The sequence below is a fragment of the Leuciscus leuciscus genome (genome assembly GCF_965113295.1).
Source record: "Leuciscus leuciscus genome assembly, chromosome: 13".
NCBI classification, from domain to species: Eukaryota; Metazoa; Chordata; class Actinopteri; order Cypriniformes; family Leuciscidae; genus Leuciscus; species Leuciscus leuciscus.
Window position 1 is genome coordinate 13,593,306 of NC_138737.1, and position 27,892 is coordinate 13,621,197.

Genomic DNA, 27,892 nt, shown 5'->3' on the forward strand with positions numbered 1-27,892 from the left:
AATGTACAAATATAAGAATGGCTGGACACTTGGCTGTTACATGTTTTCAAGCACTTGATAATGTTTAAGTCCTTTACATGCATTATATATTTTTCTCAAATCTTCTATTTTACAATTGCTTGAGAAATTTCATCATTCTTCAGACAGCTCAGAGGGAGTTTTCTGGGAGCAAGTAAGAGCCATCTCTCCAAATTTTATTTATTTATTGTACATGTGTATCTGCAGCCTTAACACCAGGGGGCAGTACTTCACTCCTCCTGTCTCATTGTTCTTTTTCATGTTTTATAAGGGCATTGAAACCCCAACAATTAAACTAAAATGCATGTAGGAAAAATATGTTGTTCACTCATGAATTTAGAGACAATCAAACCAAACTGTTATTACAATCTTAATAAAAGACCAGAAGAAGACACTGACCTAGCCATGACCCTAGTAGCTAAAAAGAATAGTGACAAGATTAAGCTCAAGGTGTTTTTGTTGTGGAACTATAAGCCTTGAGAGTAAATAACAGCACACTTAACTCAACTCAAGAACCTGTTAAAGGTAGGGTAGGCAATTTCAGAGCGGATAGCAATAACAAGCTAGCTTTGAAAGCATTAGATCCCACCATACCTTCAGAGCGCTCCTCCAAAACACATGAACATGCTGGTCGCACACAGCCAGAGCAGATTTAGCAAACTGGCATAAGAAATGGCATTAAATTACCCCATTTCTCAAAGGCTTCGTTTCGGCGTTGATAGTGTTGACATAGAAACGCAAAAATCTGAGTCTGAGGATGTGAACATCAGAGTAGAACGTCACGACTTACCATCTCTTAACTACGGTAGTTATAGGGTGAACGCAGCATAAGCTTGTTGTTTTGGTTCAGAAGGAACTGTAAATGGTAGCTGCTGTTTGTTCCAGCGCTTGGTGACTGTGTGTCTGCATAGCCTCATCATGGAACACGCTGATGACGTGTGATGTCTGTGCAAGCAGGGTGTGTGGAGGTATGCGAATACAGCATCCTATTATTGCATTAGGACCGAATGCAATGATTGGACAAACATTTTTTGGTCCTGAGACTTCCACAGATGCACATGCTTTTTATAAGTAGACCACTTATATTATTGATTGCTATCAAGACGTGAAGAGAGTTTCAACCGATATAACAAAACGTGTTTATGAAAAACATTGCCTACCCTACCTTTAAGAGCTCTGGGTGAAGGGGTCTTCACTGATAGGAACCGAACAAGAGCTCTATTAAGATGGAATAATTAACAGTCAAGTACAAGTAGGATATAGAAATAAGACCATAAGAGAGAACTTGAAGATGAATTTGTAGGTAGGAAAAAGCCATAGAAGGTTTTAAAAGATATATGTGACATCTGTTTCAGCAAAATGGAGGAAACTTGCATTAACAAGTCTTTTCTAAGATCAGACTTTTAACAAATTAGGTAACTGGAAACAAAGGGCATCTATCTAAAGAATCCAGGACCAGCAGATATATTTGGCTAAAATTAACCAGACATCATCAATCTCTTCAGCACTTCACAAATATGACCTATTTGACTCGATGGGAGCTACTTTTTTTTTTAAAGGCCAGAATCTGACCATCTGCATTTAGGGCAAAACATCAGCAACAGGGAAACCTGACAAATGTCTTAAAATAAAACATCTAAACAATGGCTGCAGCCGAAATTGCATATTTCCCTATTATATAGTAGGCAAAAAGCAGTATGTGAGAAAATAAGTATGTCTGAATTCACAGCACTCATAAAAGAGGCGGCAAAAAGTCCCAGTATGACCTACTACTTGCAGTGAGATTCTGAAGTGTGAATACAATGGACACTTTACAATCCCATGAGGCCACGGGCCATGGGAGAGGATTTGTGATGGGCAGTGAAGCGCCGTAACTGACGCTGGTAGGTCACATGATAATGACATCATAGAGAGTGTAGTATGTCCATTCATACTACTCACATTCATACTATATAGAACATACATACAAAATAAGTACTTATTCAAGAGAGTATGCGATTTCGGACACAGCCCATGTCTCGAGGTGTTGAATTAATTGGTGTTGTGGCTGCATACAACCTCTGGTGTGCATACATTTTCAATAATTCAACAGCACTTCTTCAATTATTCCTTACACACACACACACGTTTAAATATCTAGCATAATATGAATGAAAATGCTCTTTTCTCATTAACATTTAGAAATTTCACAAAAATGGCAGTACAATACATGAGAAAATAACCTAAAGTACCATTCCCTCAAAAATATTTAATAAAATGCGGAATAATTCAAAGGAGGTGGATTAATATCAAAGGCACTGTACAGTGCTGACATACATTGTATAGAAACCTAGATGACAGAGACTGTGTTGTAGCCACACTTTGCTCCAAATTGCAACAATATTTTCAGGGCTTCTGAGCCAGGCTTTTTACCAGTGTTGCTGTACTTTAAAATGTGGGTGACATCTTGACTTAGCAGAGCTCCTCATACATGCTGGATTTGCCTAGACAACAAACTGGTCTGCTGACTGCAGCCTCAAGGTTAACCTGTTACTATGGAAACAAGTCAGCCAATAAAAAAACAGCAGACGGTTGCTATGTTGACTGCACCCTTTTTGTTTTAAGGATGACCTATTTTTTTTTTCCAGAGCAAGTCAGATGCAAGCTTGTGACATACAAACACGCGCAGGGACACAGTAAGAGAGGTAGGGCAACGGGTTACACTTTTACAAACACAAGTTCATATGGTCTAGTAGAGGATTTGAATGAAATAAAAGAGAGAAAAATCCCTGTGACCTCCTCCATCTGTTTTTAATGTAATCTTACTGTGAAATGCGATGAGATTTTGTCTCAATGGAGGGGAATTCTTAAATACCATACCATGACAGTGAGGCAGTTGTCATAGGAACAGCATGTACCATAGTGAAAGGCTGATGTGACTGCAGCTTCAATGGCTAATTAGGGTTAACAAAGAACTCTAATGCAATTCCTCATCTACCTGAGTGTATAAACTAATCAAAGCCAGTTTAATCAGAGCTTAATCACATCCAGATTTAGAATGAGAAATGTCCTTTGGAATATTTGCCGAACCCTTTAGCATTGATGCCTACAGACATCACAGAATGCAAATCTAACACAGGCGCACATCTGGTTCTTTTGTAAGTCAGTAAGTTGGAGGAGCAAGACTTTTGCTTATTTACATATTCAATGTTTTTGTTGCCGTTAAAACCCCCAGTTCTTTTTAAATTACTTAAACCCGAACAAGCAAAAAAGGATGAAATCTGATTCAAATTAGTTTTTTTTTTGTTGTTAATGCATCTATATAAGAACAGTCATATACGATTTTATATTTTACATCATGTTCCTCAACTTCGCAGGTCCATCTCTTCCTTAACTTTGGTACTTGCAAATAAATATAGTGTATTCCACCCTTTCCCATGTTTTATTACATCAATGTGGATCTATGTGTGTGCTAGTCGGCACACTTATAAGTATCAAATAACTAAAGTTTGTGCTACAAATGTCTACAAAAAAAATAATTGTCCCTGTGTCTCAGTTCTTACTTATATTGTCTCTTTCAAGAATGAATGACTTATTGGGAGAAAACACTATGTAAATGCTCTATACTTTGTGTTTTTTTGAAGTGCTACTTTATTTAAAAAAGTATAAACTTGACCCGACATTTTTATGAATAGTCATTTTGATATAAAAACATTACAATCTTTTGCACATTAGTACTTAATTACACAGCTTTAATACACACCACCCTGTTGTTTGATAAGCAAACGCACAACATTAGCTGCCACACTAAACTCAACTGGTCTTTGAGATACACAATATAGCTAAAATGATGTGGAAAACAAAAAAATCCCAAAGCACATAATCAAAACTCACAGAGATACTGCTGAGATAATTTTTCACCAGAGAAAAATCATTCCGAAAGGACAACCGGAAAGAAACAAATACTTTCAGGAACACCAAGAGCAAATTCCCTCCCCCTTTTCTGCATTTCTTCTGTTTGTAACATATTTACAACACTGCACCAACATTTGATAGCAACGAAGGCTTAGACAAGCGGTTTGATTATATTTGGTTGACCTGAGCCCCTTTCTGAGTGCTCCAGCTATTTGGGATAATTTAATCCAGATCACATTAGCATCAGATTCAAAGACACTGAGAGAGCGGCTATAGTCCACAGATCACAGATAGTTTGACATTGTCCACTGGTGAAGCTCGTCACTGTCTGGCCATAAAACCCCAAACCCCCCCTCCCATAGACCTACGGGGCAACATACACTAATTTTAAATCGCTTTGTCTTTGTAACTTTTTTAAACTCCCATTATTTCCATATAACATACAGGAGATTTTTTGCAACAATCTGATATATGCGATTCCATTCAATCTTATCTGGACATACGTGGACATCCTGACTGCTTCTGAAAAGATGGGGGGAAAGGGATTGTCTATGATACATTTCTTCTGACCAATTGTGTTATATTCCTAATTGTCCAGTTTTTTTTTATTTAGAGAGTCCTCCTCGGGTCGTCATTGGTCTCCCCAGTCCTGAAGTGATTCACTTTGTGCTTTTTCTCAGATGAAGAAAAAGGCATATAAATCAAACAATCCACCAACAACAGCAAGAAATAAACCATTCTCTGATACCACAGGACAGTGCTAGTTTCACTTTACTTTCTTTTCTTTTTTTTATCCCTTTACAAGGGTTTTTTTTTTCTTGAAAGCATGCATCTTTTTAATCAGGCAAAGTGCATAAACATTATTGACAAAGAAAAACACTTATTTTACCGCATTGAAGCACTGTGGTGACTCATGTGACAGTTTGAATTGATGTATGACCAAAACAAAAAATAACATGAAAAGACATTGGGGGTCTCCCGTCAGATATGTCATAACGTTTTTTTGTGTGCAATTATTTAATATTTTTGTTCACTGTCCCTGAGCTTTTGCTAATTCCCTCCGGGATCTTGCTTTATTGACAACTGAAATTTACCAGCTATTAATTTTTTATATGTACTCTTCAATTTTATAAGGGGACTGTCTACGACAGACGACATGCTGAGCATGAAATATTTGTGCTTATAAGAAAATACTTTCTTGACGTTACAGGATCTGTTTGACCAATCGAATTAGAATCTTTATTTTAACTAAAATTATGTGATAAATTTTTTACAGAAATAGAGGCTTTGATATTACAAAAATAGAGCCATGTATTTCCTAAAGCTTTTAGATAATAGATAGCTTTTAGCTGTTTTAAAATAGGATCAATTCTTCTATGAACAGATTAAATAAAGGCTTTTTGTCAATATATGATATTTTGCTTGGCAATAGCTTTTGATTGGCTCTCTGATAAAGTTTACTTTCTATATATTCATTTTTTAAACGGGACAGAGCTTTGCTACAGTAAGTGCTTCGAATCAACATTTTTAGACTGTGCTTTTTCACAAGTTGCTTTTGTAATTGGCTTGTGCTCGGTTTTTTTTTCTCCTTTGGGATTTTCTAGGCATCAAATACGAGTTTGACCCGCAATTCCGATGGTCACTTTGTTCGAAAATACAACATTTAATGACAAATAAACAAGAATTCCCTCTACAGGAATGCTACTGTTAGGTGTGATATGTTTTGTCTGTGGTAATATGTCATGGCTGGTGACTATTTTTCTTCCTCGTGATGAGGCGTGCGACTAATCGAAATCATTTCATTCTATCATTTTGTGCTGCGAGAATACTGACCTTTAACTAGACTTACAAAACTCAATTAATGCTCAACTAATACTTGGAACCCATGTAAAATATATAGCAGTGGCACAATGCGCGTATCCCATTGGGTTACGACACGTGCGCGTGTCCCAATTCAAAATTCAAGCCCTAGAGAGGAAAGTTCCCTTTACTAGAGCGCCCCCTACAGGCCAGTTACATACATCTCCATACCGTCATTAAAAGTAAAGATGGTGGTTGTGCTGGAGGTGGCCGAGCCCTGCTTCAGGTCAGGGATGCTCTCGTACAGGCTCTCCCCGGGCATCAGCATTGCTTTGGCCGGGAGATGCTGTAGTTTGGGGGTCTGCTGGGGGGGTGGAGGGGGTGGCGGTGGTTGTTGTAAGGGCTGCTGGGGCCGCTTCCGCTTGGGTCGCAAGGTGGCGCTGGCATTGGGCGGAGGCCTGTCTCGCCTCCAGCCTCCCCCACCCTCCATGGTCTCGTAAGCCAGGTCTGTTTCCTCGGTGCTGATGGCTTCGTAGCAGTGGTCCTCCATGCAGCCGGGTGGCGCTCTCGAGCCTTTGCCCTCCTGCGGTGCCCATGTTTGGGGTTTGACTACCACGCTGAAACCCCCATCACGCTCACCGCGGTCACCCCGAGCCAAGGTCCTATAGCCGCTGATGTCCCTCGCAGCGGGGGGCGAGCCGGGCACGCCTCGCTTCTTTTTGCCCGGTTTGCAGACTTTCGAATACATCTCTGTGATCTATATGACAATAAAGAGACAAACCATCTGAAATGTATTTGTGAGTGGAAAATCTGTGTATACATCTTTTACTCCAAATGTTTGGTCTTTTAAGAATACACATTTTACAGCTGCTTCTAGTTAACTCTGAAACAGTGTTTAGGGGTAAGGAAGTGCTCTGGGATCATCTACAGACAATGTTTCTAGATTGTATAATACCCTACAATACTTTTTGACTGCACAGAATGAGAAGTAGAGGATGTTTCTCAGGACTGTGTGGAAAACTAAATGCACACTCACCCCTGCTGCAGATGCTGCCATATTCTCTCCCGCATGAGAGCTTTGAATACCCATCTGCTTGTGCTGGAAGATGATGTCATCCTCTTCCGGAGGTTTCCATATGTACTGCTCTCCATTTCCCATAAACACTGCCTCCTAAAGTATTAAAAACAATTGACTAGAATAAATATTATATTACAGTTTAAGGAGCCATCTCAAACAATATACATTGGGGAGTAGAGCTCAGCATATCTAATTCACCATGACCTCCAAGCACAGTTCACAGGTTTAAAACCAGTGGTTTTAAAGAAATAGTTAACCAAAAAAGGAATTCTGATATCATTTACTCTCTCTCAACTTGTTTCAAATCAGTATGACTTTATTTCTTCTATGGAACACTAAAGGAGCTTCAAAATGTTCAAAACTTGCACAACTTGTGTGCAGTATTAAACCTTTTTAATGTCTTTGTGTGAGACAAATTAAATTCGTTCATTAGCCACTGATAGTCACTTCCAGTGAGCTGCAACTGAATCAAGTCAGTAAGTTGAACTCATGAACTAGACGAATCCAATTTGTGAACAAATCAGCTGTTTCACTCATATTGAAAAGAGTTGCCAGGATATTGTTAAAAATGTTGGGGTTTTCTGAAAAAATAAAGTAATACGGGTTGGGAATGGCATGAGGTAGAGATAGAATTTTCACTTGAGGTTGAATTACTCCTAGTTTTTGGGTGTATATTTTTAGCTGTTGTAGGTAACAAGATAAAAACCCTTTAAAATGGTTTCATAGTCATACAGTCTGGATGTGAGAAATCCATAAAGACTTTGCAAAGCTCAATTGAGGAGTCGATTCAAAACTCTACCTGAAAATAAGCCTATGTACCATAATCAAGCTACAATCCTCCATCTTAATGCCTGCCCTCATGTCTAACCATCTTCTGCATCTAATGATATTGAGCTTAATGTGTTTCCTGTACTCGGGCTGTAAGTGAACAGGCTGATGCTTGCTGTGCATTTTCTCCTCATTGTTATGCAAGAGAAACGGAAGGTGGGCAATGGGGTGTGTCACAGAGCCACTTTTAGGGCAGGAATTAGCATATTGTTTTAGCCTCTTTCGTTCAACATTGGAATTAACTTTGTCTCCCATTAGAACTGGCCCATTTTATGGGTCTGGCTGTTTGCCTGGGTGTCAGTGAATGAGAGGTTTCACTCCGCGTTTCCGCTGGTTGCATCATCCTCATAGTTTAGTACCTATGAGCATCCAACACCCTGAATGCTGTGGATGGACCACAATGCTCACAAGTATCATTGATTTGGACAGTTTTCTTACAAAGGAAATAATGAAGTACACTTGCAGTGTACTTAATTGCAGACCCACTTTAGTTGCAAGTCCACACTAGTGCTGAGCACACAAAAATAGAGGAAGACATTCCCAGCATGCTTCTATTTATATATTCCATTTTAAGACACAATTTAAAGAGCAATCGGAAATTACAGTGAGTCAAAGGCTTTTAATGGCCATGAAAAGACAAATAGTTTTTATGAGCAACAATGCTTTTATTATCTGCAGTAATTCTTTGCATTTGTAGTCTCAGCGAAATGCCGTTGCAGTGTTGCATGACTTAGTGAATTACCTGCTGAATGTATGTGTAGAAGTGATATAATCACAATTAATTGATTGATTGGCTTGATTTATTTATAGCATTTTAGCATTGATAGTAATTAACTGCATTGTTCTTGTTCACTGCTATACATTATATGAGGGTTATAGACCCAAGCAGTAGAGCACGGTGCTAGCAACACCACGGTTGTGGGTTTGATCCCAGGAAGCGTCTGCCAAATGCATAAATGTACAGTAGATGTAAATGCAGGTTTGTGCACCATTCAGAATGGAATTGAGAATATCCTTTAAATTCTTATTCCGTTCTTGAATGTACCAAATACAATTGCAATATGAACCCAATAAACTTGTATGAAAATGAATCAATATTAGAAGAAATTCATTTAACTTTTTAACTAGAAATCTATTTTTTTTATATATATATGTTTTATAGGTCTAGATATATAGATAGACAGATACATAGGCATGTAGATATACATAGATAGATATGTAGATACCTTAGGGAAAGACGGTAGGTTGAAGCCCTCCATGTTTTTCCGAGGCATCTTCTGACTGTGTGGGTGCGTTGGAGGCGGGGCTGGGTGAGTGGGTGGGGCATGCCGAATGTCCCCACTACTGTGTCGTTGTTGTCCAAGCCCCTCCTCGGTCTCCGTCCCATTGTCCCTCTTCTGGGCGGCTTTGTCCACTCTCCGGACCTTTCTGATGCAGGCGTACTCCACTGTCTCCTGCGGTTGAGGGGGCGTGTTTAACACTTGGGGGAGGGTCTCAGGTTCCGGAATCCCACCCTCTAAGCAGTCCCCGTCAGGATCAGGTGGAGCTGGGGTATTAGCAGGGACCGCCGGTGGGGCGGGGGTGTCCGTCTCCCCAGCTCGACCTCCGACGCCATAGCGGGCATCCTCAGAACCACGTGTGGGAGAGGAGCGGCGGCCCACCTCGGCGTACGTGTGTTCCCCGTCCTCACCAGAGGGGATCTGAGGCAGCTGGCGGCCCTGAGAACGCAGGTCGGAGTTTGAGCGACGGCTAGGGAGTAGGAGCAGATCCATGCTGGCGGGACGGTTCTTCTTAGAGGATTCTACAGAGAGCAGCATGATATTAATTGAAGTCGAGAGCTTAAAATCTGAGCAGCAAAACTATTTTTTTTTCTTTTTTCAAAGAGACAGTAAAAAGATTTGCTCGAAACTGCAGAGGCAAAGGGCAGCAGACACATGCCAATCACTATAGAGTAAAAGTAATTACATCTACTAAAATAGCCTCATTGAAACTACCAGAATGCAGTTGGTACCATGCTCAGACCTTCCCCCCGAACTGCAGGTATGTGTGAAGAGCTAGAGACTTTAAGAGCTTTAAGAGATGTGATTTTACAGTACATACTCTTGCCATTGCAGTTGAGTCTGTTCATCTCATGAAGCTTGGTGTCTGACTTACTGATGGAGCGCAGCTTGGACTGCCGCAGTATACTCTGAAAAAAGATGCAAAGATGAACTGCTTAAAATGTGTGTTCAAATAAAAATAAAACACAGTATAACCAATACAACAAAATTGTCAGTTTTCCAATTCAGCCTATGGCGGGCATATTGTTGGGCCAAGCTAGTACATGGCAATAAATACATCTACATTAGGGTGTCTTACTGTGTGTGGTGCTAAAAAAGTGAAATGGCTCAAATGCTTTTGTTTTAGATTTAAAGCTTAAGAGATCCATTCAAAGTTTAGGTCAGATCCATTTCCACTGAGCCGATTAAGAAGATTAATTAAATTCCGCAGGAGCCTTCAATTTGTTACTTGAAAACTAGTTAGTGGGAAGAATTCAAATCCTGAAACAAAACCATGAACTGCTTGAACTGACATGGAACTGAGCCCAGACCTGGGTTGCTTAGAAAATACGTAGAAAAGAAGGAATTGATTGCAAGGAAGGATAAAGGGTTTCATTCACTAGCCGTGCATACACATGTAATTGTGCAACAAAAAAAACTGTCTGTAAATGTTTTCATACAGAAATCATGATATATCAATAAGGTTGCAGTTTAGGATACTCTCTCTTTCTGTCAATATGTATATATATAAATGTTTGGGGCTAGTAAGAAACATTAAATTGATGAAAATAAAGACATTTATAATGTTACAAAATACTTATGTTTGAAATAAATGCTGTTCTTAGAAACATTAAATTATATTCAAAGATTCCTGAAAGATTCCTTGAGCACCAAATCAGCATATTAGAATGATTTCTGAAAGATCATGTGACATTGAAGACTGGATGGATTACTGCTAAATAAATTACATTTTAAAATATATTGAAATAAAAAAACAGTAATTATAAATTGTAATGATATTTCACAATATTATTTTATCAAATAAATGCAACCTTGGTGAGCATAAGAGACTTCTTTCCAAAACAACTGACATATACATTACATTACATTATACATTCATAAACTAGTGGGTAACTAAATGGATAAGGATATGTACAACTTGTGTGCAATTATTAGTGAATGAGACCCAGAAGAGACTTAAAAATTCTCACCATGTCCATGAGCCTGTGCTTCCTCTCCTCTCCAGGGCCATTGTGTGTCTTCCCCTTTCTGCAGGACACAATCAGAGAGATGTGAATCAGTTCCCAAATCAAACATTTTAGAATGTGAGGTTCAAACTTCAAATGCTTTGTTTATCCAAGGATTTATGGAGACGGAATGCGCTGACTCATTTGAGCCCCCTGATTCAATTTACTTTAGTAGTTCCAACTGTTTATCTTGTGCGGGAAGAAAATGCACATTTCAATTCAATTAGGCTACTCAAAGGATTCAAGGCAGTTTTTTTTTACATAAACTGTTTGAGTGAAGTCATTTGATCAGAAGTAGTAACTGTGCAAGTGTATTCAAGATGAACTGTCCTCGAAATGAGTCCAGATTGGCATTTGAAACAACAGAAGGCTTTCACTGGATAATTAACAGGCATCTGAGTAACTGCATAGTGACGGTGTTCAGGCCAAAACTTAGCCACACAGAAAATCAATCAAATAATCAACATAAAACAATTCAAACATCACGAATAGATGCCGAGAATTAATTACTTCATGAACAGACAAGAAGTACACAAACATTCATGTCTTTAGGTGATTCCAGAATCTAAACTTTCCTCTCTCACTCGTACACAGAGCCCCGATCCAGACCCATTGCCCGGAATGTTCTGCCAAATTTGACCAGACATCTGTTTATTCTTGGAAAAACATGTCTGTCGTTCTCTTCTGATTGCCTAGCGTTGCTTTGATAAGATTACAGGAACAGAGTAGGTATCAGGAATCTGCCCTCAGAAGAAGAACAGCAGGAGAAATAGATACAAAAAGGATTTTGTAAAGTACTAAAGCTATTACTGAGATTACAGTGAATCACTGATATTTTGTTTTTAAGACATAACAGAATAAAAAAACATTAGTGTAATATCACGCCAGAACATTTACCCTTCTCAAAAAAACTTTTTGGAATAAATATAAAGTCTACAACTACAGCTTTTTAAACCCATATATTTATCTTGTTTAAGACTAACATGATATGAAATTATGTGGAAGGTTAGTGAAGAGAAGTTATCACATAAGCTTCAATTTTGCCTTGTGTTCTTTAAAGGGACAGTTCACCCCCCCCCCCCCCCCCCCCAAAAAAATATTATGTTTTTTTCATGTAGTTACAATATATGGGCTTTGAAGCTTTAAAAAGGACACAAAATCATCATAACAGTGGTCCCTACTACTCGTGCACTTTATTTCATTGCTTTGTGTGACAAATTGACCGAAATGTATCATCTTCCCCTACATTGGTCAGTTAACCACTACAAAGGAATCACTGAATTAGCGAGTCAGTGAGAACCGGATCAGTCTGAATCATAAATGAATAATTCCGACTGGTTTTATGAACTGTTTCATTTTTCATTTTTGGGTGAACTATTTCTTTATGAGCCGCATATTATAGACATTCAAATGCAAGAATTCTAATATGAAATCTTATATTAGTAACATTTTAGTTAAGTTCATCTTTGACTACAGTGTTTAGTATATTTGCGAGCTCTAAATAATATTTTGTCAGCAAGCTTGACCTGAAGAGGTCAGTAGTAATAGGTTTAGTAGGTTTATCAGTAGTAATATCTCATACCTGTTAAGCTAGAAAACTGAAAATGTCCAATATTGAGAAGATCTCCTACTATCTAGTATCTATACATACACCTTCTCAGGTTTTTTCATTTACTTTTTCCCACAGGATCTGAATTTCCTCTATCCCTCTATCTCTCATTCCCCTAATTCTTTTTCTTTGTCCTCCCACTACCAGATGCATCATGTGCTTTGACAAAATGAGACATTAGCATTCACACAGCGCGTTCTGTGCTATCATCGGTGGAACAAGAGAGAGATGGAAAAGTAAAAAAAAAAAACCACTAAACAGGCACTTCCTGTTTAAACATCACTGCCATGTCAAAATGACATCCCCACCATTACCCAGTGAGCATGAAAGAGGAGTGGGTGAACTTCAATGCCATTTTTGAATAAGCTCTATAAAAGACCTTGGTGACAGTGATGGGTGAAGACAGATGATCTCTGGCTTTCATCCTAGAACAAACACATATTACATATGCCTTCATATTACAAGAGCATTTTCTGTGATATTCCTGTTATGAAGATTTATAGTACAAATCACATTGTCATAAGCAAGTATGAGAATACTAGTTTGGTGTGAACATGTTGGTCAAAATCTCTGTTTATTCAAAAATACTGTACTAATATAAGGCCTACATTAGAAAGTAAGATCTGCCGGTGTTCTAATTTATTGAGTGCAATGGACTGGGGAAATAAATCATGGTTCTAGCAGATGGAATGAAAATACATTAAAAAGAAAAATTCCAATAAATGCTGTTCTTTTGAACTTTCTATTCATTAAATAATTTTGAGCACAACTGTTTTCAACATTGATAATAATAATAAGAGATTAACATCTCTTGAGCAGATAATCAGAATATTTAAATGATTTCTGCAAGATTCAGCTAAATATACAGTTTTGCCATCATAGGACTAAATTACATTTTATGGTTTGGTATATATTTAAAAATTTTTTGGTGTTCTGGGTTATTGCTAGAGTGTTTCTAGATGGTTTCTGTTGTGTTCTAGCCCATGTCTCTATAACAATCTGGTCACAATATATGGTGTCCTTCCTTCAGTATAAGTCTAAGGAAGTTTTTATTTTTAACCCTCTCCTCATGAGCTGCTTGATTTGAGGTATTATGTATGCAACACAAATGCAGGATGAGTTATTCACCCCTGAATATGAATCTAAACAAACAAGCAGAGAGGACAAGAAATTCGAGCATTTTATATATGAGCATATGTGTTAGTGTGCAACTCACCTCTGGCAGCCCACACATAGCACCACGATGAGAATGGTGACAACGAAGGCTGAGGCGGCGGCGATGGCCCCCAGCAGCAGTACTTTGCCGTAGGGATGAGCAGAGAAGTTCACCCCGTCCTGCATGGAGGCCATGTGGAAGTGCTAACACACACACTTTCACGCACGCCCTCACACACGCACACACATATGCACACACACTCTCAAACACTGTCCACAAGATCTGAAAGGGAAAAGTGGAGGTGCTAGAATCAGTTCCTTTCTGCTTTGTAAAGCCTTTTTCACCCATCAGAGGGATAACAAAAATGAATCATACTCTTTTACAGGGGCTATTTCAATATTAGGGGGTCTCAGACCCCTATGAGAGTATGATTTAAAAAAAATATATATATATATATTGTTTGTATACAAGGGTAGGCATGAACAATAAAGTAGGTTCTACACTACCTATAAAGTCAATCCCTGAATATTGAGTTCATTTCTAATCATTTAAAATAACCAGCTAATATTCATTAAGAATATAGACAAACTTTATATAACTGCAATTGTCTAACTTTAAAGAAGATCTACATTTATCATTTTCATTCATGGAGATAACATGGAAAATGTGCCATGCTTTAGGAGGATTTCTGTCATCTGGTGGAAAACAAACACTTTTAACATAAAAATAGCATGAAACACAGATGCAGATATCATAACAATCTATTAATAAATGCACACACTTTGTCCTCTGTTTTTGATGCTGGTGTTGCACTGCTATGGATTGAAGAACACGCTGAATAACGCAGACTAAAAATGCGGAGATGAGACGAAGCCTATCGCCGATTTCATATGAGTTTTAAAAGGGACTGAGGCGATCACGAATTAGTGTATATATTACGGAGTTAATCGCACATTTGGAAAGGTGGATGGGGGGGGGGGGGGGGGGGGGTAAAGCCATCCTTAAAAAGGCCTAGTGATGCCCCTGCTCTTTTATTCCTTCCCTGAAGCCATTCTCTGAAGTGTGAATGAATGACAGAGAATGACTCTCCCCCACACTTTCTCTTGTTCTCTCTCTGTCTCACTCTTGTACTTTTATTTTGTCTTTCTCTCTGTGTGTGTCTCCTGTAGGTCTCTCTCTCTTCTCTCCCACGGTGTGTCATTTTCTGCCCACCGACTGTCACTCAGCGTTTGTTTGAAATCATTTGCCTCAGACTAGGGGGCATTTTTCATCCGATGATTCACAATCATCAGGTACCTCATCTGTCTGTTGTTGTGAACAAACAGGCGACAGTAAACGCAGTTGCTGAAACCCTGAGCTTTTACATGTCACTTAGGCTCCTTTCTAAACAGATACTAAACAGTGTTGTGGTTTCTGCTTGAAACTTTTGTCATAAAAAAAACACTATTTTGCTCTCTGATGAATATGACAGTACACTCATGGTTCTGCGAGGTCACTTGCTCTGCTTGCTTTAAAAAACATTTGATTTGGTAGACTAACATTAGACGACTAAAAATAGTAGTGGCATGCTAATAAGCTCGCACAGAAAGTGTAGCAGTGCCTGGGGGTCCAAGTGGTGAGCTACTGCTTAATGTCCCAGAGGCCAAAGTGGTCATGCACTATATTCACCAGGAGCCCAAGTGTTAAACTTTATTTGACAGTGTCAGGACACATGGCTTGAGGCTTTAGAGGCCCCTGGCAGTCCTGACACTATTATGCATTACAAATAAAATACATATATATGTTTTAGATATTACACATACAAACTTGTTTAGAAATATATTTATTTATATGAATAAATAAATAAATAAATATATGTATATATATGCTATGTATTAAATTTATATTAAATACTGAATATATAATTAGAAATTATACAAATATTCTATATAATATATATAAAGTAATATAAAAAAATTATATATATATATATATATATACACACACACACACACACAGACACATCTCCAACTCTTCCTGTTTCTATAGGGGACATCGCAAATGTCTGCACAGGAGAACAGATGCATTGAAATGAACCCATGTGAGACAAATGTATAATACAGTCTACACACTTGACAGCGTTGTTGCGTACACTTCTCCAATTGTCCAATGTTCTCCATTACATCAGAAATCTTCTGAATGAGCCAGCACTTTTGAATGGAGAGTGAGTCCAGAATCGCTCAGTCCCCTTTTGTTTGCATAAACAATCCTGTCTTTATTTTTCATTGTGAAGACTTGTACTGCTGGTGGGAATACAAGGATTTCTATGGCTATTTCCGACTCGCACCTTACATGAGCTCAAGTGTGTGGATTTTGTCAGATAAAGAATTACCCCAGTTTTAATTATTTTGGCTCTTGGTTTTTGGTTCACTATCAAAGAGAAGTGAGTCATGATAAGAGCTAAAATACCTCTGTGCATAAGCAAACAACATTGTCGAAACAACAAAGGAGGGAGACAATACTAAGAAAATGTCTCTTTCATTGTGTCTTGCTCTTTGTCAGACTGAAAAAGGACTTTTTACTATAATGCGGTTGTCACAAGTGTAGTACGCATGAATACTTGCCCTGAGTTGCACCTGAATTCCTGGTGACCCCTTTTAAACTGTACACGGGTCTCTTGAGTATGCATCAATGAAAAACATGCCTGATGATTAATGAGTGGATCCATCATGCATCATGTTTATACACAGAAAACAGAGAGTGTTTGTCAAAGGCTGCCAGGCAAAATTAAGGAAAAATGCGGCGCTAGACTAAGGCACACATCCAGACTCTCACATTCCAGAGATCAATGAAGATTACAATAGGATCGCCACAGGAGCTCTGTCCGCCCAACAGCACCAACAAAACTCAGTATGACTCAATATGAATTACTCAATATAACCAAAACAAATCAATCATGATCTGCACTTAGGGATAGTTCACCCAAAAAGGAAAATGTTGTCACACCTAAACTTGGTTGGTTAGATCAAAATGTCAAGGTTTGCCTAATTAACATGACAAGCATTAGCCCCGGCAGGTGGATATACGCACTCACTGAACAAAAAGAGGTTTCTCCATTATGGCCATTCAAAATTAACCATAAGTACTCAGACTGAGAATTGTTTTGCAAGGAACATATATTGCTAATATTTAATTTAATATAAGACATGTCTCACTCCAAATCTGTCCAGAGCACCCATGGCGTATTTCAAATCTCATTAATTTATTGGCAGTGCGTTATTCTCATATCTTAAATGCCTAATCAAATTAAAGAAATTAAAAACGACTGAAAGATAATCTCTTTCTCCAGATGGGCCTTTTTAGCACCATTTGATTTGCTCAAGACAAACAGACGCTCAGAATATTGAAACACTGATGACTATAATAAAAGCCACTGTGATTTTGATTCAAGGTGACTCTAAATTTTGCAGAGCTGCTTATTTAGGTTGCATCGGTATGATAGAATTTGCTAATGGCAGCCTAATAACTTGAGCTTTCTTGGTTTCATGGTTTCCCAATCAGATGAGTGTACCTGAGGATCCAGAGAGATACTAAAATCATCATCTCTATAATGCCTTTCAGATACACATAACACAAGCAAATTTGTGTTATTGTCAAAAGTGACAAGCAATTTGTCCGTCCACACTGAACATGAAACTGCTGTGCAATGTGAATCAAACCAATGAATTTGGACCAATGAGATGTATCAGTGGACGGGACTTCCCAGCCTGATGCAGCAAATATACACACCAAACACTCATTATAATATCCTGTCACAACATGTTTGCACTTTGCAGTTAGGACAAAAACTCAGATTTACATGGTGGTTACAAGCTTTTATTGTGATTAAATATATAAAGCATCTGCTGAATGACACTTAACCAGGACAGGACAGTGCTCAAAACGAGTGCTCTTTCAGGGATTGTTCTGTCATCATGAGCATGTTATTCTGAGGCCAGGTGGAGCTGTGACTGTTTCATCCCACCGAATGGCAGAATCACATGTTGGTTATATTGATTTGTCAAGTCATTCCCAATAATGATGTGTTTCATGCAGAGAAGCATGCTGGGTGAATAAAATAGTCCCTGTAACTGTCAACAGGTGCAGATGCTGTTATGTGCATATGTGACTAGACTAGACAGTGTTACATAAAAAAAAAACAATCAAAGGTATAGATGCTGACCTTTCTGATGACAATGCGTGTGTCATTTTGACATATTCTACAGAATTTAAAGGGTTTGTTCACCCAAAAATGAAAATTATCCCATAATTTACTCACCCTCAAGCCATCTTAGGTGTATATGACTTTTTCTTTCAGCCAAACAATTTTCCACTGGAACTAGACTCGTGTACATCCGTTACGAAAAGCCAGTGATTATAGTTTATAAAATTATAAATATGGATATTTTTCTTACAAAACGTATCGTTTCAGTTCAGAAGGCCTTTATCAACACCCTGGGACCATATCAATTACTTTTATGATGGATGGATGTGCTTTTTGGTAAGGGTTAGTTCACCCAAAAATGAAATTTCTTTCCTTAATTACTCGCCCTCGTGTCGTTCCAAACCCGTAAGACCTTCGTTCATCTTTGGAACTAAAATCAAGATATTTTTTATGAAATTCAAAAGCTTTCTGTCCCTCCATAGACTACATTGTTATTACCACTTTCAAGGCCCAGAAAGGTAGTAAAGACATTGTTAAAATAGTCCATGTGACAACAGTGGTTCAACTAACCCTTTAATATAACTCTGATTATGTTTGGCTGAAAGAAGAAAGTCATATACACCAAGGATGGCATGAGGGTTAGTAAATTATGGGATAATTTTTATTTTTGGGTGAACTAACCCTTTAAGCTGCCTTACACTGTGATTTACGGCTTACTACTTTGAGTATTTCCTATAATAACTGCCATAAATTAAAAACTGTTATTGTTTTCTAGTCTCAACCAAAGATGGCACTATTATTGTGGTATAATCAATATGTGTTGGTCTGTTCCTGTCTACGTGGGTGGTTCTTGGCCAGAATAAGTTGTAGTGTAGACTGGAACTGATGGTGTTCATGAGACTAGGGCTCTTTAGTCCACACACACATCTACATCCACACACATGTGTTGTGTCAAAGTTCAAATACAACCATCTCTCAAAAATAGCACTGAGAAGACTAACGGTTAAACTCCCATCACACTTTTTGGACTGCGTCGAACTTGGCAAATGTGAGGAGTTTGTGGCTAAATCTACATCTTGTCTTTGCTGGGCTAATTAAACAGTAAAGAGCTTGTTTCCTGTGTAATTACATGGATACTATTTGGGAAGAAGCAGAAGCCTGTCTCTGATACACAGTCCCTGTCTTTATTCTTCGACTGATTAATTTGCCTTTCTGAAAACCAACTCATTAGAGCAAGACAAAATCCTCTGTAATTGGTAAAATCAGCTAATGCTGCGCAATAATTTAGGATACCCAGGACAATCCCCTTAAAATTATTACCACTTCATATTTGATTAATGTGACCAAGCAAAACGAAAACATCCTGTTCACTCTTAATTGGAGACTTTCAGTCCACCACACAATTTAAATTGAAACACAAATGAAACAAGCCCTCCAGTCTTGAGAGCTACTAACAGAAGTTATGATCTATTACTGCACTTAATGACTACGTACAACTTCTTGACTACAGTATTAATAAATTCAGTAAACATGCTTAACATGTTAAAATATGTAAAAGATGGCCCCTATATAATTAAATAGGGATGTACAGATATTAAAGTGCCCCATTATGCTTTTTCAAATATTACCTTTCATGCAGTGTGTAATATATTATATTACTGTAATTATATACAGCTCAAAGAGCACAACAAAAAAACGTATCTCCTAAAGAAAGAATAGCTTCTGTAGATCTGCTGAAACGAGTCATTCCAGTCTCACTTCCAGTTACATTCCTACATAATGTAATAAATTTGCATCTATGTTCTTCATTGGCTGTCTGCAAACAACGTCTACTTTTACCCTCCCTTTAGCTGACGCCTGGAAGAGTTTGGTTCGTGTTGTCGATATTTCGAGAAGACGCTATTTTCCGCACTACGAATCCACTTTGCATGCACTTCCAAAAGGGGAAAGGCTCGCGCCGGAATTCAAATAAAAAAAATAAATGTTGCCATAGTTACAGTTCTATCACTGTGTGTATCAAGACAGTGCTGAGAAGGCCTCCGGAACTGAAATTCAGATATGTCTGACAACCAATACAATCAATAATTTGTAATCCTACAAGTGAATTTAGGCAACACAACATTATAAGATGCAGTATGAAAAGTAAATAGGCTATGCATTTTGAGATTTGCCAAATTTTACATTTAACAGTTTAAATTATGTAGCCTATGTTTTTAAAATTATTCCAAGCTTACGAAATATGCTTATTGAATCTAGATAGTTTACCAGCAGGGGCCAACTATGCTGGCATTTTCAATGCTTAAACTACTGCTCCCTAGTGGTTATTGTCTGCAATTGCAGATTTATCAAACAACAAGAGCTTACAGGTCCTTCATGAAGCCTCAGCATGTCCAAACTCAAGGAACTCCAGGTCCCAATCACATGATTAATCCGTTTTATTTTGGTTCCCTGTTTTTCATTTCTTAACCATGTGTCTGAAATTAATCTCATTGGTTTAACGAAGACTAAATTGGATTGTGTAATAATGGCAGGTCTCCATCTGTATGTCAGACACCAGCTTCTATTTTCCAGTCAATTACTTCCCCAGAGAAATAAAGAGAAATATTGTGCCTGTTTGTAAGGAGCTCAAGGAACAGGGAAGAAGAAAGAGAGAAACAGAAACAGAGAGAGATTGGGGAATGGCATGTTTTAATTACTGTGAAGCCCTAGATTTCAGTCAGAGAGAAACTGGCACGTCCCCCCAAACCCAAGAGACATGACTCTCTCGCCTCCTCCCCCTCTCGTTTTTTCCCCCTTTCACTCTTTTCCTTCTCTTTCTGTCCGTTTTGCATCAGCAAAAAGAATGGGGGAATGGGTATAAGTGGATATAAGTGGGAAGTAAACTACAAAAAGGATGACGACAAATGAGTACATGAACTAAAAACATGTTTTAGGTGTTCGCTCAACTTCTGTCACTGACGTTCATGTCATCAGAAATCATCAACTCTCATTGAAAATGAATTACTTCCTTCTTCTTTGTTTTAAATCTCTGCATGTGTGAACGGCCCTTAAGTCTCCTCTGAGCAGCATGTTAGCATGAGGGATGTTAAACGATTTATTCGTAAACAAGCAGTAAATCAGGGTGTCCTCTGTCATCTTGTCTTGGGTTTAAAACAAACGCATCCTTCAAGCCAAACTCCTCAGTGCCACCTTTACATAACTACTTTGTTTTAAGATAAGATATAACTTATTCCAGAACTAAGTATAAATGACTGATGGAACTGATAGTTACAGCTGCACTGCTGCTACTATTTCCATATACAGCACTAACAGCTAATGCTAACTGAATGTGATGAAAATACAATAAAAAATTCTATTGATTCACACTGAAGAAGCCATACATAATGACCAAACTTAATGGTAAGCTATTTTGATGTTGAGCAGTATCCAATCTCTTAGCAACTATCTAAAGACACCCTAGCAACCACTCAAAACACCCTATCAACCGAAGAGCAATCCTCTTAAAGACACTCACAATGAATTAGCAACACCCTGGGAACCACTCACTTCACCTATATTCTTGTGATTTTTTATATTCTACTTGCACTAGCAAACATCACTCAGATTTTTTATTTAGAAAATGTAATGTAAATTCATAATTTCAGTTTTATTTAAATTACAAATAATATACATATTTTGAATAGTTTTAGATAAATAATTTTGGCTGATAATTTCCCGTTATCAGCATTAACACCATATGATGAATGTTCGTACATGTATCCCACTGTTTAAGAAAATCAGAAGAAATACATTTGTAGAAAGTAGCAGAAGCAGCTTTCAAATAATAACAGTATTTTAAATATTTATTTATTTAAATATAATCTGCCATTTTAAAAACTCTTCAGTATATTAGTATAATGAAAGAGAATTTTTTTTTTAAACAAATTACTGGTGTCATGAACAATCTGCAGTGCTGAATTGAAACAGATCAAAACACAATGACTGAAAATAGCAGATTTTAAGGTCACCAGAGATTCCTGCCCTTATGACCTTTGTTTTGAGGAGACAAGGACCTTCTGACCTCTCGCTAAGACATTGTGGAGATGTAGTTTTGCAAGTGGCTGTGAATCATTCTGTTTTGATCATTCTGGTCTCTTCCACATGACCTTCACTGTCAAACTAAGAAAACATTCACCCACACAATCTGCACTCAATATGTAACTATAGGAGGGGCAAATAAATTTGGATTTCCTGTATTTTCATGCAATCATTTAAAATGCTCTTCATGCAGATACTGCAGGTCTAAGAAAAAAAAAAACAGACACAAACACACAAATATGCACACACTCTTATGTTCAAGGACAGATATAGGCTGTGTATGTTTCCTCCTGTGAGGAGCTATGACCACTCATCTGCTCCACGATAAGACTGAGAGAAGGAACTCTTCTGCACTTCACAGTATCTTTAGCAGAGCCTCAAGTTTAATGGATGTCTGCCTGCAGGGCCTTATCGCACCGTAACAGACCTACAGCAAATCTCTGACGGTTCTCTCAAAATGTGTAGACTCTGTTCAGCTAGGCCACCTCAGGATAAACAAGAGGTTCAGGTAATTGAGTACAGGGGAAACACATTTCAGATGTGACAAAACAAGGCATGTGATTCACGTAAAAGGTTTCCCAAATAGAAGACTTCAATGTTCATGATTAAAAAAAAGATCAGCTTGTTGAGTCTTGTTGACCAACCTGGTCTGGTTCCTCTGTCATGACCAAGTTTAGTCACAAAGACCAGGCACAGATGACACAGCAGACACAGCTGAGAGAAATTATTAGGGTTTAAAAATACTCTGAATGCTTATGTCATGCTGGAGTCAACGTCATTTAAATCATTAAAATTTTGCTATGCATTGCATCACCTGTATATTATACTAGGTGATGTAGGGTTTCCAAGCAAGTGCAGCCTCCTTGTCTCTTTCGACGAAAAATGATTTAGAAACCGTTCTTTACCCCTCCTGAGTCCAGACATTTCAACGTATCACATGTGACCCAATGTTGGATTTTTTTCCATTGATTGGACAGTACAGAACATTCTGCTTGCTTTCTCTGATGCTCAAGGGTAGGGAAATCATATCTGTTTCAGTCTCAACCAATCAACAGGAAGTTTATATGACTGAGCAGTTGGACCCCAACAGCCTGATTCATTGCAACCAGTCACTCTCACAAGCTAACTCACATACATGACACAGAACCTTCATCTGTCTGTTATATGGATGACATGTACATCACCAGTCTGATCCGGCAAGCCTTCCCTCAACACTAGTGTTGGCAATTTGATTAATTTAAACTTGATTATTTTGAATCGTTCACAAAAAGATTCATTCAGATTCGTATAGTAGCCCTTTCTGCAAATTACATTGTTAGGCCAGTAGGTGGCAATTGAATATGTTATGTTTATTCTTGATGAGTGAATTATTAAACAAATTCGTTAGAAAGACCCATTCATTACTGAAAGATTCCGGAAACGAGAATCGACACATGAAGATACTCGTTTACGAAAGAGATGCTGCACTGAGCAGCTCGTTCAGTATAGGAGGCGTGTCCTTCACACGCCGATCTCGAATGCTATTGGGTCGTACGCGCTAAAGAAACCTAAAAACCGTAGGAGCTTTTTTCGTTCACCTAAAATGTTAATTCACAAACTGAAAATAGACTAGTTTAAAGTCATTAGTGTTCTGTTTAGTCTATAGACTTTTCCAGTTTATCTGACACGGGCGACCTCAACTTGTAAAGTGAGCTCCGTCTCGTGCCCAAATAACACATCATCATCTTAAAGGCCTACTGAAGTGGCATTATTCCATGTCACATGTGTTGACGTATTTTCCACTGAAACACGAAGACTGGGAGGGACACATCGAACCCCGAAGAATTTAGTTTATATCACAGCTTGGCCAGAGCCGTTGAGCTCGGTAAAGCCGCAGTTTCCTCCTAATCTCCTCCATTTTGTTTTAAAAATAGCATTCTGTGCAGAATTCAAATGGGTCCGATATGTTTTCTGGTATGTGCCGACTCGCGCATATGATCTGCTCTGTGCTATCGTGTCTCTGGACCGGAGCAGACTGTGTGTGCGCTGCGGCAGTTTGCGTGACACTTACGTGAAACCTGACTTAAATCGCCCCATTGGAAAGCATTACACTGTCTGAATTTAGCCTATCCACTATATATAGTGCACAATGTGCCATTCACCATGTAGAAAACAGTAAAAATGGTTGAACAAGTGACCGATTTTTAATGTAGGGCAAAGACTAGATATATGGGACAGGACGCTTTAGATTCTAGAGAACATTTGATTGGACAGAAAATCTGATGAGAAGCTGAAGTCCAAACTGATGTGATCAAAATCATTGATCCATGTTGGCGGAAGTGAAAGACTAAGTTTTGAATGTTTATATCTTCTAAATCGAAATATCTTCGAAATATCTTTTTCCATGGTTTTGGAGCACACTAGCTTATAGATAACAGTAAGGCAAACATATTCATACTAAAAGCCAAAAAAACATTAATTTTGATTTCATGGGGACTTTAAAGTACTGCGCCCTTTTTTGCAGACAGGAGATCAGTCAGCTTTTACTGCGGCTGTTTATTCAGACACAACAGGTTAGCAAAATAAGTACTATTTTGATTCGAATCGATTTGCCCATATGAACTTTAAAACGTGAGCTGTTTCAACTGAAACACTGCTGTAGGCTATATGTCAAGTATGCCAGTATACTATGCAACACCATTGTTTTCTTGGCTCTCATATGTGATATGTAGCGCGAATGCATGATATGTTATGACCCGCAGCGGTCGACCTCTTATTCAGCACGAGTAATTCGTTGCTCCCGAGGGTATCGTCCCGCCAATCACTGATGCACTCAGGAAATAATCTCACAAGATCAAAGTGGAAATGCACGCGCAGTGCAGGCGCGTCCTCGAGGCCAGCTCCCACAGCAGACTGCAAGAGGTTTCCATCGAAATCCCTTTTAATTGAGGGGAAACAAATAAATGAGCGGCTATGTTGCTGCTCCCTTAATTGATTCCATAATTCACGGTATTAAATATGATACCGAGCAGTGCTGAACAGCTGGTTTCCGCCGAGTGAGAGAGTGTGCCACAACCTGCTTATAAACCGTTTAATTAAGCGTCGAATCACAAAGGGTAATGCGGCTACACTGAAGCTGTTGCACACGTGTCTTCTGACTTATGATGCGAGTCATTAATATAATGTAAACCGGACGCCTATTCCTCCAACCTCCAACAGCAAATGATCATGCTATACATTCTGATATGCGTTTAATACAGGGTTCAGTTGTATGGCCAGCACGTAGGCAGAAGTGCCAATGAGACGAGAGCCGTATACAGATGCTGCTGAAGATACTCACTCAGTTTAGGGATTCAGGGGGCGCGTCGCCGCGCAGCATCCACCTCGCTGCACTCTCTCTGCTGCTGCTGAAACGTCTGGCTCCCGATCGAACCCCGCAAGCATAATCAATAACCTGCGTTGAGCCTGGATTCGTATGTTAGGGAGGACATGTGTGCGGTATGGCATCTGGCGTCCTCAGCGCAACCTCTGACCATCCCCATTGTTCCCGTGCTGCATGCCGCGTCGCTCACAAGGCGAAAGGTGTAAACGCACAGCTGGGTTATTCCAAGTCGAGGTTCAGTTGTGATATGAAGACCAAGTCACGGCTGCCTCCGTTGAGGCACCTCAAGCCTCAATCCTGTCTGGAGAATCGGCGACAGTACCATATGACAGCGCGGTGCCCACTCCATTGGCATTTGGAGCTCGCGTTTTGCGCCACTGCGCGGCCAGTCTGGGAATGACACCCCATAAGCCCATGGTTGAAAAGAACAGAAAGTACTGTAGGGTATATTGTGATTACCATATTCACTATCATTCATGACACTTTAAAAGTACTTCATATAATCCGTTTTTTAAATTCATTTCCTATTGTGTTATGTATGACATAATTATTTGTTATGTATATAATTAATTATAAAAATAAATGCACATTTTTACAATAACTTGGGTAACAGGGTTGAGCTTGACCAATAGACTCAATTGTCAACAATGATACTCATATAAATAAAGGTTCCAGAAGGGAGTTTTCACAACGATACCATGAAAGAATAATTTCTGCATTCCCAAAGAACATTTCAGTGAACCGTTCCTAAAATAAAAAATTTTTCTTCTGAAGAACATTACAATGATCTAAAGAACATTTTACCAAATGGAAAGTAAAAGGTTCTTCATGGAGCCATCGATGCCAAAAACAAAGACCCTTTATATTTAAAAGTGCACAGTGTCTTCTTGCTGTAGAAATTGTTAATTTAATGTTAGTTTATTTCGCACAATAGGAACATTTAATCAACCTCCAACCAAATGGAGACATATATTTAATGGGCACAAAAGGGGATTTACAAACATGTTCAAGGTGCCAACCCACCAATCTAACACAGCTCTCTCTCTAAAGATAGTAAATTTGTTTATCAGCACAAACTGAGACACACAGACCTAAACCCCTGCACCCTGCTGTTAATCATCCATCTGTGGGACTATGGACCGTGCAGTAAGCATATACTCACTGCAGCAGGCAGCTGTGTTCAGGTGGGTGATATGTGCTGAACATGGCTGGGCACTGCAGGGGCTAGTCCAGTAGGAGGGCGTCCAAATGATGAAAAATGCAACCTCAGGGCTGACATCTTAATTACTTTATAAATCTAGAAAGAAAAAAACATATTAGAAGTCTAAACACAAACATATGCACACAAACCCCATTGTGTATAACTGCATATGGTGCAGTTCAGCATAGGATGTTCTGAGATTTGAGTTTGACTTGAGTTTTCAGTGTTTGCTGAGCTAAGTAAAAGGAGTACAACGATATTCTGGCATCATTGTTGTTACACTGTAAAACAAATTATATGAACAATAAGTTATGACAACATAGGTCTATATTTTTACATTGCTTTCGTTTTACATTGTTTTACATTAACAACTTTTTAAAGTTATACAAGATTCAACTTTAATGTAATTTAAGTTGAAATAACTTAAACATCCAAGTCATTTGTACTTAAACAATTTAAGGCAGCAACTTTTTTTACAATGTACAAACCCATATGACATTTTTCCATGGAACACAAAACGAGAAGTCCATAGAATATAAGTGGATAGCATCAAGAAAATTACATGCCATTTAACAATTATGTGAGGAACATGCCGAGATGTAATTACTCACTGAAAATCTTACCTTGAAAGTTCTGCCTGACAGCCATGGTTACCATTCCTTTACATTGAACGGAAATGAGCAGCTTGGACAACCATAACCTTCCTGAGTATTAACTAGTCATAAACCAGCATGGATTTCATGTTGGTCCAGGCTGGTTTATGCTGGCTAGAGCTGTTATAGTGCTGGTCTATCTGGTGGACCAGCTTAGTCATGTTGTTCTCAAGCAAAACTAAGCTGGTGTAGCTGGTTCACCAGCAAACCAGCATTCCATGCTGGTCCCAGCATACAAAACATTCCTTATGCTGGTGACCAGCAATGCTGGATTTGTCAGCCGTGGAAACAATCTCTACAAGTTTGGGATTCTACATAAATCATTCACCTTTCAAATTTGCCTATAATAATGTATATAGGCTCAAACAAATTCAAAGTGTTGCAAGCCTTCAATAGGGACTTCAATATTAGTTAGTTTACTGGTTCTACCTGGTCTAAGCTGGTCTCCCAGTCTGCCCAGCAAGTGCTCAGATGGTTTAGCTGGGAGGCAAGATAAAAATATTCCCCAAAACACAGACGATCATGATTTTAAGATGTTTTTCAGCAAGAAGTTTCAGCACCTAAAGCAGCGGAGCAGTGCATAATAACTGAGTATTTAAAACAAACTAGTCGCGTAAATGGTAGTCAGACTCAGATCTAAAATGAAGGTGCATATTATGTTGATTAGTTTCCAACTCTTCCAGCCGCAAGTGCTCCACCTGCCGCTCCTTCTAAACAAAGCACCAGAAGGTGGTGGTGGCTCTTATAT

General features: G+C 38.6%; 1 protein-coding gene across 5 annotated transcripts; it reads right to left on the bottom strand.

Moving 5' to 3' along the window:
- Positions 1-72: 72 nt before the first annotated feature.
- Positions 73-27,841, bottom strand: LOC309513476 (uncharacterized protein). Of its 5 annotated transcripts, none has more exons than XM_082189319.1 (9): positions 27,574-27,841; positions 26,453-26,587; positions 25,249-25,680; positions 13,730-13,951; positions 10,869-10,926; positions 9,719-9,806; positions 8,845-9,419; positions 6,749-6,883; positions 73-6,469 (listed from the first exon to the last, which is right to left on the bottom strand). In XM_082189319.1, exons 4-9 carry the CDS (start codon positions 13,861-13,863, stop codon positions 5,915-5,917), a joined length of 1,545 nt encoding a protein of 514 aa, XP_082045445.1. In that variant the 5' UTR covers positions 13,864-13,951; positions 25,249-25,680; positions 26,453-26,587; positions 27,574-27,841; the 3' UTR covers positions 73-5,914. The 5 variants fall into 5 exon arrangements, with proteins under 5 accessions (XP_082045445.1, XP_082045446.1, XP_082045442.1 ...); XM_082189320.1 differs by having other exon boundaries at positions 9,773-9,806; positions 27,115-27,841; XM_082189316.1 differs by having other exon boundaries at positions 27,115-27,841.
- Positions 27,842-27,892: the final 51 nt, after the last annotated feature.

Bases quoted from the DNA above. Each gene is read 5' to 3' on its own strand.
- LOC309513476 (XM_082189319.1), bottom strand. From the start codon at position 13,863: ATGGCCTCCATGCAGGACGGGGTGAACTTCTCTGCTCATCCCTACGGC. The intron at 9,807-10,868 runs GTGAGAATTTTT...ATCTTTTTTCAG, and splicing joins AGCACAGGCTCATGGACATG to AGTATACTGCGGCAGTCCAA. The intron at 6,884-8,844 runs GTATCTACATAT...TTAATACTTTAG, and splicing joins ACCTACCGTCTTTCCCTAAG to GAGGCAGTGTTTATGGGAAA.